General features: G+C 47.7%; 1 protein-coding gene across 4 annotated transcripts in view; it reads right to left on the bottom strand.

The window, feature by feature from the left end:
* The window catches only part of sowah (sosondowah), a 60,620-nt gene that overhangs the window by 40,529 nt on the left and 7,871 nt on the right, over window positions 1-12,220 (bottom strand). For all 4 annotated transcript variants that reach the window (XM_043430818.1, XM_043430819.1, XM_043430820.1 and 1 more), the window contains exons 5-6: window positions 8,066-8,101; window positions 7,860-7,964 (exon numbers count right to left, since the gene is read on the bottom strand). In XM_043430818.1, the coding sequence (XP_043286753.1) occupies window positions 7,860-7,964; window positions 8,066-8,101 (141 nt within the window). The remainder of the gene's footprint in view (window positions 1-7,859; window positions 7,965-8,065; window positions 8,102-12,220) is intronic.

The raw sequence follows: 12,220 nt of genomic DNA, 5'->3' as shown, positions 1-12,220 counted from the left end.
TTCCCCCCGTTATTTTCTACCCTTTTGTCCGACGTTCGCGCGAGCCACTCAATTGCCAATTTTTTTGCGCAGAGAGGGAACGCGATGATTGGACGAAACCTTTCCAATCCCCTTGCGCTCGATGCTCCCGAAAATGTTCGGCAAAATTAAACGAACAATTCGTCAGGGAGAAAAACGCGCGGAGTGAGGCTCGTACGTTTTGCGGACACGGACGTACAATTTTCCGGCGAAAAGCGCGCTCTCCTGTGGCCCCGTTCCACCGCATTTTGTACGCTTTTTTCTCTCTTTTTATTTTTCCCTTTTCATTTACATTTCTCTCCGGGCCGATTCGTCGCGCGACATACCCCCAATTATCCCAAATATAATATATCATTCCAAAATACGCAACTGGAAATTCAATTTTTATCTCCCGATGTTGTTCTCGCTCTTAATTTGTCGTATCTCCGAAACGATTATACGAAAACTCCTCAAACGAGTGATGACAAACACGCTCGAAGATTGTACTTAAAAGTAGAAAAAGGGGGGAAAAAAACGAAAAATTTTCTTGTTTTCAGCTCTCGAGACTACCAAAATACCTCAAATTCGATAACGCCCTTATCTCTTCGAGTCCGAGTAGAATTTTCATTGACAACTCGACGAGATAAGTTGAGATGAAACTTGTAGCGGACACGATTCAACGAAATGTTCTTTCGTGTTTCATGCTTCTCTCGTTCTGGTGTAAAAACCCGAAAAGACACGGTCCGAAAAGCGCGGAGAAGGGAAAAACAAAAGACAGAGAAAAAAGCGTCCGATTGTATATATTCGAGAGTGCGTCTTCCGCTGCGCGGAGGATCGTGTCGTATTTCCGTTTCGATTTCGGGGGTGCTCTCCGTAAAGCCCGAGGAATTTTTGAAAACGCTGCGCCTCGTCGGGACGCTGTTTTGCCACGGTCGTGTCAAGGAAATCGGAGGGTTTTTTCGGTGTCGAAAAACGAGATAAAATCTCTCCCTCCCTCGCTGTCCTCGAGGTCCATCGCGTATAACGCGATCGTTTAACGAGACTTTGAGAGAGCTCGGAGGAAGAGCAGTTGCAGGTCATCGAGAGTGGCGCCAGCCTTTTCACACCGTGTTACATTTCCTACGACAACGCGTACGTCTATCCCTATATACTCGTATTTTTAGCGTTTCGAAGCAGTGTTAGAAGAGGCTAAATTTCCCCCTCACACATATACACCGCGCGGGGACAAAAAACTCCGACAAATGAGAAACATCCACGCCTCGGTACATTGCCCGTAACAGTTGTCAAAATTAATTAACCAAGATGCTGATGATAGTCAAAAATGTCGGAGTAACGAGATGTACAATATGAATGGTTGACTGTAGAAATAAATAAAAAACGTTCCGGATAATTAATTCATATGCGGAGTTGGAGGCAATAATTTTAATGAAATGTCAAATGTACCAGGACGTTGCTGACTGAACTAGATTTTGAAGCGGATTAGTCGCGTTGCGGGGCTCAATAAATAGTATGCCCTTCGAATTGTCTGGACAAAACTAGTTTGTCCTAGGCAGGGCGTTGGGTCGAAGAGAAAATAATAGGAATTATCCTTCGTTCTTATAATGAATTAGCGATTTGAAATAACACAACGAAGGATAATGCTTCGAATTAAAAGAGAAAAAAGGGGCGATTGAATGGTGAAATATTGGTGTTTGCGAGAAGGGGCGTATAAAAAATATAGATCGGAACTCCGATGTCGTTTGAGGAGGGCCGGAAGTGAGGAAAAAAACAACTGACAAAGGGGTGATCGAGGGGGGTGGGATTACAGGGGACAACAGGAGTCTCGAAATGTCGTTGCCAGAGTTCGGGATGAGAGACACGAAGAGCTGGCGAGTACCTCGTTAGCGTTCAGGCAGCCATCTCGATAAAGATCGGCTAATCTTCGCTCGTCGAGACGACCAACTAGCATAAGTTCTTTTTCTAGATTTTTCTTTCTCCCTCTTTCCTTTTTCCCGAAGATCCGGCTCGCTCTCTCGCTCTCGTGACAGCAGGAAACGAGGGGATATGCACTCACAAATACCAGCTTGCATTGTGTTCCCTTGATTATGAGCCGTATCTCTAATATATCGAGGCTCGTCCTACAGGACATTTATTTTATATTATCCTGCGTTTTTCGAGATATATGTGTACACGCGTATACTCGTATATATTTATGTTTGTTTATCTACCTCGTCTATCGATAACAGTCACGCGTTCAATCTTTTAGCAACGATTAATGCTCGTTAGCACCTCGTCTTGCCAGCTTATGAATTATTCAGTTTTTTTTATTATTTATTTACCGAGCTCGGGGCGTTCGATGGCAATCTCGGGCTGCGCAGTGACACCTCGTAACCGAAATATTATTTATTTTCCATATTATTATAATCGGTTAATCGCGTCTGGTCTCGATGAACCAGCGCCGCTGTTCGTTTCTTCATTTCACGGGGAGGCAGAATTTCGGTCCGATTCATTTGACCTCCTCCCACCACGATTCGAAATATATCATCGGAGACACCGTTGTTTCCAACAGTCGAATTCTTACGAATTTTCAACATATCCGCGATTGGGAGAAAAAGATAAAAAGGAAATAAAAATAAAAGGATCGCGGGAATGACGTGGCGCCGTGTCCCATGTACGAACTACAAACAATGGCTTTGTTCCATACGCAAAACGTGATACAACTGTAAAGTAACAAATATCGCGGTTGTTGATCGACACGCGATCCATCCCGGTTCGCATCCCGCGACGATGGCGGCATAAAAGCTGCGCCAGACGCTGCTTCTTCTCTTTTTTTCGCGTCTCTCTTGCGCTCCCGCGAGTTCTTCGATGCATGAGTTTTCAAGTTTGTACGAGGACGCGTGGCGTTTAACACGCGCGTGAGTGAGAGAGAAAGAGAAAGATACGGCCGGAATCACTCTCGTAACTTTAGTGTCTTTGGAGTAGGCGCGTTTTCGCTCCGCGGGAACACGCACACACACACACACTTTATGCGGGCTCAGGAAAAAGAATGAGCGAGAGAAAAAATGGCACTTTGCGCGCTAGCACCAAAGCAAGTGCCTCCCCCCTTTTCCTACTTACAAATTCAAGATGCGAGACCTTTATTAAGTATTTAGTTACGCGGGGCTTATTTCCATAATGAGCTCCGCTTACTAATTGCCACGGGTGTTTCCCTCGTCTTTATTATATATACGTACGTAAAGTGTATCGTTCTCCAAGATAAATAAAATGAGTGAAACGCGAAGAGACAGGCGCGCTCCGAGCAGGGGAAGCTTCGTCGCAAATATTTTCTCACACGAGAATCGCTTTTAATCGAGCTTTCCCAGCAGCAGCAGCAGCGTTTTGCCTACGCAGTGAAAGTGACAAATGTCATTGGCAGAGCGTGAAAGCGAGAAACGGGCTCGCGCGCCCTCTATGCGCATCCGCGATGAGAGAAACACGTGTTCACGAATCCCTGGAACGCCTCAAGAGTTCCGGAGGCGAAAAGACGCTAGACGGAGAAAGAGCGAGAGAGGCCGAGAGTCCAGCGAGCAACACCGGATGTTTGAGCTCGCTCGCTCTCTCTCTCTCTCTCTCTCTCTCTCGCTGCTGGCGTGGCGCACGCACACCCTCCAACCCGTAAACATACATCAACGTTAAAAACACCATACAACGGAGAAACTCCTCTCCGTTTCAAGCCGCTGAGGGGACATGTGTGCCTCTTGGCGAGCTGGACAGATAGACATCGTTCTCGGGCTCTAATTAGCGAGGCTACGGTGCGAACAAGCTCCAAGGAAGCCGATACTTTCCGGGGCCCCTCTTGCCCCTCGTGTATCCTCCTCTTACGCGCCTCGCTCTGTCTCCCAACAACCCCGCCGTCGATGGACATATACGTTATTGCGAGCTTCCGTCGCCTTTCTGTCGTATATACAATAACGCGTCCAGCACGCGGGACTTTCGATCAGCAAAGATGGCTGTAATTTCGCGGACGCGGAGATGACGCCAATCGAAAGAGGGAAATGGCGATTGGTCAGCATCCCGCCCGCCGCGACACGGACGGGGGACATATTTTCGGGAAAACGGAGGCGGAGTTGTTCGGAAACTCGGCTGAATGTTTCCTGCGCCCGAGCGCCAAAGAAAACGTGTGAGGGAAGCACAGTTAAAAAGATGAGAGAAAAGAGAGATCGAGTTACAGGATTGTTGGGGGAGGTCCGAAAAGATCGATCCCGAGTCGAGATGACGCCTATCTTCCTGGCGCCTCTTTTCTCGGCCAGCATCGCCACCACCGCTCCCGTCACCCGGGAGAACCCATTAAAATCCGTGCGCCCGTATTTCGATATATGCGGGAATTTTCGAAAGGTTTGCTGCGCGCAATTGGAAAATAAATTGGCATACGTCGGATGGAAAAACGTAATAATAATTTGTCAAGGGCCAACGAAAGAGCAGAGATATAGCTTATTCGTGCAAAATAACTAGAGGATAATTACAAGCATAAATCAGACGCGTTAATATTCGTGGGCGTGAGCTCTTGCTACGGTGGGAGGTGTAGGAAGATGCAGAGTCCATGGAATCGTATTCACCTGCCAGATCTCAAAAGATTCTCCCTCTTCTTTTCTCTCACAGCCTTGATACCGTATCGCATTTTTGTCTTTCCTTACGGAGAGTTTCTGCATCGTTGCTGCCAGATAATATGTAACGCATCGGGTTATTCGCTCGCGCTCGGTAGATCATTCCAACTTCTGTCAGAGAAACCGCCTCCTTGTTAGCTCTGTGGATTTTACTCTCCATAGGATTTCGTTCTCTCTTTGGCCCTTTTTTATCGTAGCGGCGAAGCTTCCACTCGATGAGCGTTACGCCCGCTAATAGCTCGACGCCCGTTAACGAACTACCGTTCGATCCTCTGGCTCGTTCTTTCCTTTGGGGAGCTCGTTTTTTTATTTTTTTTTATTTTTTTTTATTCCTCAGCCGGATCGCAATGGTCCATGGATTGTTATCCATCATTGGCCACGTCACCCACGGCTACGCCGGTTCACCGATCACCTCCTCGAAAATCCAATCACGTTTATAAATATGGTTACTGCAAAATGTACCCGCAGCAGCAGCAGCAGCAGCAGCAGCAGCAGCAGCAGCAGCAGCAGCAGCGGCAGCAGCAATCCTCTCCTCTCCTCATCCTTTACGAGATGCTTATGGGAAATAATGTTCTCACCGACGGCCCGTTCCGACGTTCGGTTGCCCGCGCTCGAATGCTCTTTTCTTGATCTACTGGTCGCAAAAGCGAGACCGTAGATGCGAGCTGGGCGGTCCTACACCCCTTAAATCAGCCCGCAGCTAAATCGCTGATATTAATCCTCTTGCCTGCTCTCTGGCGGCGCTCCAGAGATACCAACGTTCCTGTAGGTGTTTGTATATTTCCGCGTATGTGTACGCCAACCGAGCCCGTGTATTCGTCCGCACCAACGTTACGCTTCGACTACAAGATTTTACTCATTTGTTTGCTTAGAGCGACTAATTACAATCGGATACAAATGCGCCCGAGCGATTTATGGCAAAAGGAAACGCGCACCTTTCCCCTGGCGGTGAGAGAGGGACGCCTTGATTGCATTCCCCGCTAAATGAACTCGCGATGAAGGCAGCCTTCTCGCGATACGCAATTATCCTGCTCGAACAAAATTGTCCCGCGAGTTTGCCAAGTGGCGAATTACACTGAAAGTCTCAAAAACGAGAGGTCGGCTCGCGAGGGAATAAATCCTTCGGAAAGAGGACCCACCCAACATCCTCGGCCAGCATGCTGCGACGCTGCTTTATTTGCTTACTTTTTTAAAATAACTTGTGTGCGATGCGCCGCACGCACGGACATAAGGCCAACAACAAAAGTCCGTCCCCGATCGCTTCATCGATTCTTCAATGTCGCGCACGTAAAAGTCGCCCCCGTCGAATTATGATTCCTCGAGAACGAAAGAATCGCTCGTACGAGTGCGACAAGCTCGAGTCAGTTTTCAATACCCGGACAAAATCGTGTTCATCCAAAGTTTCATTGTCCGTGGAAAAATAGAGTCGAAATTGAAAAATAGACGAGAAACACACGCGCGATTACGTTCTTTTGTCCAATTGACGTACGTGTTTCCTGTCATTCTGCTCCTCGGGAGAAAAGAATAAAAGACTGGAAAGAAACGTGTCCCCCAGGCTTAGAACGATGTGTCATAACCCGCGTGTCTCTCGTACGCGTTCGCATCGAACAATCGATTTACGATAATTATGCGCGTGATTCCCACCATCACTCTACTGTTTTTTCTCTCTTTTTTTTTGTTAATTTATTTGTATTCTTTGCTCGCTCATCGATGAGCAATACTTGTCTTCGACTGGTACTTTCGCTTTATTTATAACGTTCGATGCGAAGCGACACGTCGCGTTCACCGAGTCCAGGGGAATACTTGCTCATCCAGTAGGATCACTCATGGTAGGGGATCGCGTTAATTAGCCTCGGTGTCGATTTAATTACCGAGGGAGTAATTGGCATTGCCCAGTCCCGAGGTAGCTGCTCCTCCTCCCTTTTTAGACTCTCCTGGAACCCCCTCCGCATTCGAAAAGCCTACACTGTAGGTTCTGCCATCGGCAGCATCGTCTCCCCTTCGTTCGTTGCATATTCATCGACGGATTATTATACCTGGCATAAACAGGCTAAAGGAGAAGGACTGTTTGTTCGCCAGCTTTGCAAGGCCCGCGAATACGACAGCGTGTTCGGCCCCGGCATCAATCCGAATCCCATTCGATCGTAGCTTTGATAAATCAAGCATATACAACGTCAACTGTCATTTTCCTCCGGGCTAAAGATCGATTCCACGATTCTCACGACGTTTCACCCGCTCTTGCCCTTTTTGTAATATACCCGGTTACCCGGCGCTGCTAACAGGCGAAAGTTGATATTACATTTTTCCTCGGTACCGTGTTCGTTGAGCCAGAAAAAAAAATTCACTCCCCGCTGGATTCAGCCGGGACCTCGTACCGCTTCTCCTTCCTGCGTGTCTGTATCCGCGCGTCCATGTGCACACAGATCGCCACGATGTTATCCGCAAACACGCGGGCATGGCCAATTTATCCCAAGGGATGAGGCCAACGAGGTGCTTCGACGTCCTCGTGGACGCCACCAACGAAGGGGTAGTTTCGAACCGTAACTCTACTCGGTATGAGGATGCCTTGTCCGATGGAATGAATTTAGTCCGTCCCGAACTCCATGCAGGACGCTATTTCAGTCTTCCCCTTCTCCGAATCCACCTACGCTCACTGACAATGCACAATTCATTCGAATCTCCTGATATGGATTTTTATTACCCTTTTTACAGTCTCCGGTAGACATTGGCTAGCTTTTTTGGGTCGATCGGTAAGAGCGAGCAGAGGTTCACACCTCACCATGGGTCTGCACGAATAATCGTATATTTTCCATAATTTATACGCGAAGAGTGGCCCGAATCGTAACAATTTGCCAGCAGCATTAATCGCGTCCCAGCAGCTTTCTTATTAGCCCTCGCGCAGCTGTCCGGACTTTAAAGTACGTAAATACACGTGTGGCAAATAGCCCCTTTGAGTTTCATAGATTTATTGACCTGTCACCCTAAACGGTCCCTCAAAAATTCTCGAAATTGCCACGTCGCAGGTGTCAAAAGTTCGCAAATCGTGTACCGAGATCCCTGCGATTAATACTGTATTAAAGAGGGGAACATTTTCGATATCATCTCGGTGTTGTGCGACAAGAAATCATAAATTGGACAGCGCCTTTTTTTTTCGAGGCACCCCTTCTGTTGATAATGTGGTGTAAAATTACTGTTATCTGAAAAGTGTATCGAAATTGAAGGATCGCTTTGTTGGCCTACCTTCAGTCGAGTCAGCCGTGGCTCTTCAGCTGCCAGCTTCGCCAGAGCCTGGTAATCCCCCTGGGCCGCCCGGACCAGCCATTCTCGCGACTTCCCGTCCAATTGCTGATTAAGAATCCACCGAAAAAAATCACTTCTCCGTTAAATCACTGTTTTCTTCTCTAATATCTGGTTTTTTCATACTAGGCTCATGTGGTTCAACTTACCGAAGCCACGGAAGCTCTGTCGTCCTCGTCCGTTCCCTGTTGACAATGCGACAGAACGATATTTTTCAAAAATAGATGAAGAACGAAAGAAAAAAAACATTTTATGTTTATCCAAATATGGGATCGCATTATTTTCCATTTTTTCAAGAGAATCAACTAAAGGTGCTCGTAGCACTCTCAAAATTGATGAAAAATAATTGTTCGTCGATGTTGAATGATTCAAACACCAAAAGCGCGATGAGCAACCGTGATTATTGTAAGATTTAATATTCAACAGATTTTCAGGATGAAGGGTGATTTTTCAAGATAGCAAATCTGAAAACATAAATTCGTCTCTTGTCATTGCTCAAACTCTTTCCAGCCCATGATCACCGGTTAAATAACGAATTTGAATTGGACGCAAACAAAATGTCGCAGCGAACGTTATTTTAGCAATCGGAATATGAATGGCTTCTTAAAGTGAGTAAACCTCGAATAAAATAGCGTTTGCTCGAAGTCGTCGTCTTGATTGACTGAGGACACTCGATCTTTTCTCCGGTATTTTTTTTTGTTTATCGGGGTCTTATGCTAATCCGATGATCCGAGTCTAGATTCGACGTCTTGGGGTCAGGGACCAGATGCGCGTATGTTATTCTCGCACACTCACACTCGCGTCATCTCTGTTTCGGCTACGGCCGAAACAGCACGAGCTATACGTAATGACGTGGTTATCTGATAAGCTTATGGTACGTGGTTTAATCGTTAATGGCATCGCGCCAGTGCTTTAAAGCCCGCCTCCTGGCGAGCCCAAGCACAGCGGGGGGATCCTCTTGGCTCTATCTTTCTCTTTGTTGCCCGTTCTCTTCCGTTCCCTCCCATTGTCCCTTGGTAATTAATATTTTAATTGAGATCACCGGGAATTAATTAACGCCCGACGACACGATCGAAATCTCCCTTTCGACCGATTTCTCGATCCTCTACGGTTCTTCGTGTTACCTCAAACTACATCGTACACGGAGGAACCTCTGTAACGCGGTACCGCAAAAGCGCGGAGCACAATTTTCCATAAACAGTGCATTCTAAATATATATTCTCGGGGAGGAGCCTCGCGGACGAGAGCAGATTTCGAAAGGAATACAATGCGGAGACGTAAAATATTCCGTGAAAATGTTATTTTTGTAATAACAATGCCTATACAACAAGTTGCGATATGGAAATTTTTCAAGGACCTGGCAACACTCCGAACGACGACGAAAATCGTCTTTCGTCAATGATCGTTGTTACGCGCGCGCGACGCAGATAAATGTCGTTTCATCTTGGTCCGCTCGGCGGTGTGTATACGATCGCTGATTATACGTCGCGGAGGAAAATATGACGGAGAAGAAATACAAGAATTAATTGCAGTCGACGAGGACGTTACAAAACAAGGCTCTTACACGTGATAGAAACAACAATAGTAATAATACAGGGTAACGCGTGTTCGGGTGATGCCTTTGTGGTGAACAAGTATAATTCGAGACACGCGTCCTGAGCCACTTGGCCAGTCACGTGTGGGACTGAGAGGCAGAAAAACGGGAGAGATACGCGTTTCGAGTCTGTGTTGGGCGCGGATCTGAGAAGAAGAGCGCGCGCGAGGGGTTGCAAATGTTTTAATAAGGGGGCACATGCCTCAGGCGCCGCGGTCTGTACGGCGTATAAATAGTATAATGGATGGAATGAAAACGAGGGGAAAAGAGAGAAGAGAAAGACTTTCTCGGTTCACCAATGAAAGAGAAACAGAGGAACGAGTGGATGTTTGCGTGTACGAGAGGGAAAACATGTTGCGGCACGAGCTGTCTCGAGAGCAAAACCCGGAATTAGCTTTATTATAAGCCCGGGGGCCATCCAGTATTGCGCGCTCGTAACGGCGTATATGCGCCGAACACGAATAGAGACTTCTTCCTCCTTCTAGCCCCGGTACTCGTCGTTGACCCCTGTTTGTGTCGGCCAATGAGTCGGCTCCGATCCTACCTGCGAACAAAACATTTTCGCATCTCACCGGTCCGAGTATGTTGTTTCGAATGTTCGCCAAAGGAGGTGAAACACACACCGCGCCGCTAACAACCATCCTCCTAATCGTGAGATATTTCACCTTGGCGCGTAACTCCCGCAGCTCTTTCGGACTTTTCCTCGACGTCCGGCCTTAATACCCGCTGCTGCCCACCTTACATGCATATTACATTTGCTCGTTAAGAGAGCTGCAAAAAGAGTCGAGTCATCGCGACATCCATCCGGTGAGGTGAGAGTTACACGCGAGAATACGCGAGACCCGAAGAGCGTACGGATTATTTGAGAAATTAGGTGGAACGTCATTCCGAAAGACGTTTTTCCTACTCGGCGAGGGTAATAAAAAAAAGGGGCGACGGGATAGCGAACAAGAGCAGCAGGGAACTTGCGAATTAGGATATAGGTATGTATACGGGATCGATTATGCGATCTGTGAATAACGTTCGCCCTGATTTATTCCCCTAATGGGCGTTTGCGCATTCATTTAGAGCGCAATTCCAGTAGGACGCGCAAGGTTTAACCGCGGGACTGTTGGAGCCCCGACGGTTCCGCGAGAACGCGCCGCGCCACCGGGGACTGTCACTGACAGCCTAAAACTCTCGGTCCTCCGGTGATTCAGAGTTTGGTTTCGGCGACGCCTACCAAAGTCCCTGCGCTTCCTCTCGCGACTACCATAAATGATTCACCACCACCACCATCGCCGGGGCTACCACCCTTTGGATAACTCGTATATTCCGTGTAATATACGTACGAGTCGGAGTCACTTTTCGTCTGGTCTTTGATGCAAGACATTTTAACGGATTCTCCCAACATTTAATAGGAAATACATGTGCCAACGGGCATTGATCGTTTCGCGCCTATAGTCCGACGGACATGCACACAACATTCAACGCAATAATGATAAAGAAAGAAGCATGCGAGGATGATCGCGGTTGGATGGGGTTAAACAGGATCGCGTACCACGGACTAGGAATTAGCGAGCAACTCGATTATTAGCGTTCGGTGGGTTGTACGGTGATTCATGAGCGCGGATCGCCTCGTATTTTGCCACGAACGTGGAACACGGACCAGCAACACACGCGTTTCTCCTCCTTCTCCGCGTTGTGACAGGAATATTCGTACGACTGTGCTGGCTCCTCTCTCTCTCTCTCTTTCTCTGGCGAGCTCTCATTGCTCGCAGTTCAACGATCATGCACTACGAACGCAATAATTTATCGCTCGAGTGGATATCGCGGGAAGCTGCGGGTAGTCGTGCAAAGGTCCACTTGATTACGGCTCTGTACTACGACCTCGCTTTTCTCTTGCCCCACCGTCCGAACCTAACGCATTATTATTGGCGGTCGCGCAGTGCTATCGAATTTTCCAAAGCACCGTTCAACATGAATTTCTAGCCAAATAATCGCCTACAGAGTCGGCTACTCCACTTTGGCACACCGTATAAAATAGAGAATCCTTGGAGGTCCTGTCCCTGTGCATTCCCGATACCACCGTCTCTTCTCCCTCAGCTAATTCCAACCTGTAATCTGCCTGTACCATCTCAATGCGGATTAGCATATAGATAGCGTTGCGGGGATGACCGCGTTTACCTTCTATATAGAAGCTAACTGTACAGGGGGCTAAGGGCCAAGGGAAGGGAGTTAACACAACTGAGACCGGCATCCCTGCGCGCGATCACTCGTACGATCGGACTCTGTATTCCGGTCTAGCTCAATGCAGTCAGAGGCCCTCTCGTCTCTTACATTGGCCTGTTACGAGTTAAGGCAACATATATACTGTGCGGAGCCGCTGGTCTCTGCGTTCGCCATCTTACAGCCCATTTGAATTGCATGACTGCCGGAACAGTCTCGATGAAAATATCCTTCGACAATGAACCGCGAGCGCGCGCGCGCGCGCGGGCGGGCGGGCGAGGGGCTTATTAAAATCAGTATTGATCGATCTTTGTTTCATTACGGAGGTGGAATACCGAGTTTGGGTCAGGTTTATCGCGTACGCGGCTAGTCGCTTATTCTCGACGAACGACCGAGGCCAACGGTCCTCGCACGGTATTTATATATTAACGTTTACGTGAGATGCGAGAGTTAAGATTCCGAGGTAAGAATACAAAAGGGGGAATAATAAAAAAGATGGCGA

Source organism: Venturia canescens, chromosome 10 (assembly GCF_019457755.1).
Source record: "Venturia canescens isolate UGA chromosome 10, ASM1945775v1, whole genome shotgun sequence".
NCBI classification, from domain to species: Eukaryota; Metazoa; Arthropoda; class Insecta; order Hymenoptera; family Ichneumonidae; genus Venturia; species Venturia canescens.
The sequence above is the reverse complement of the archived record's forward strand: the minus strand, read 5'-3'. Positions and strand labels throughout refer to the sequence as shown.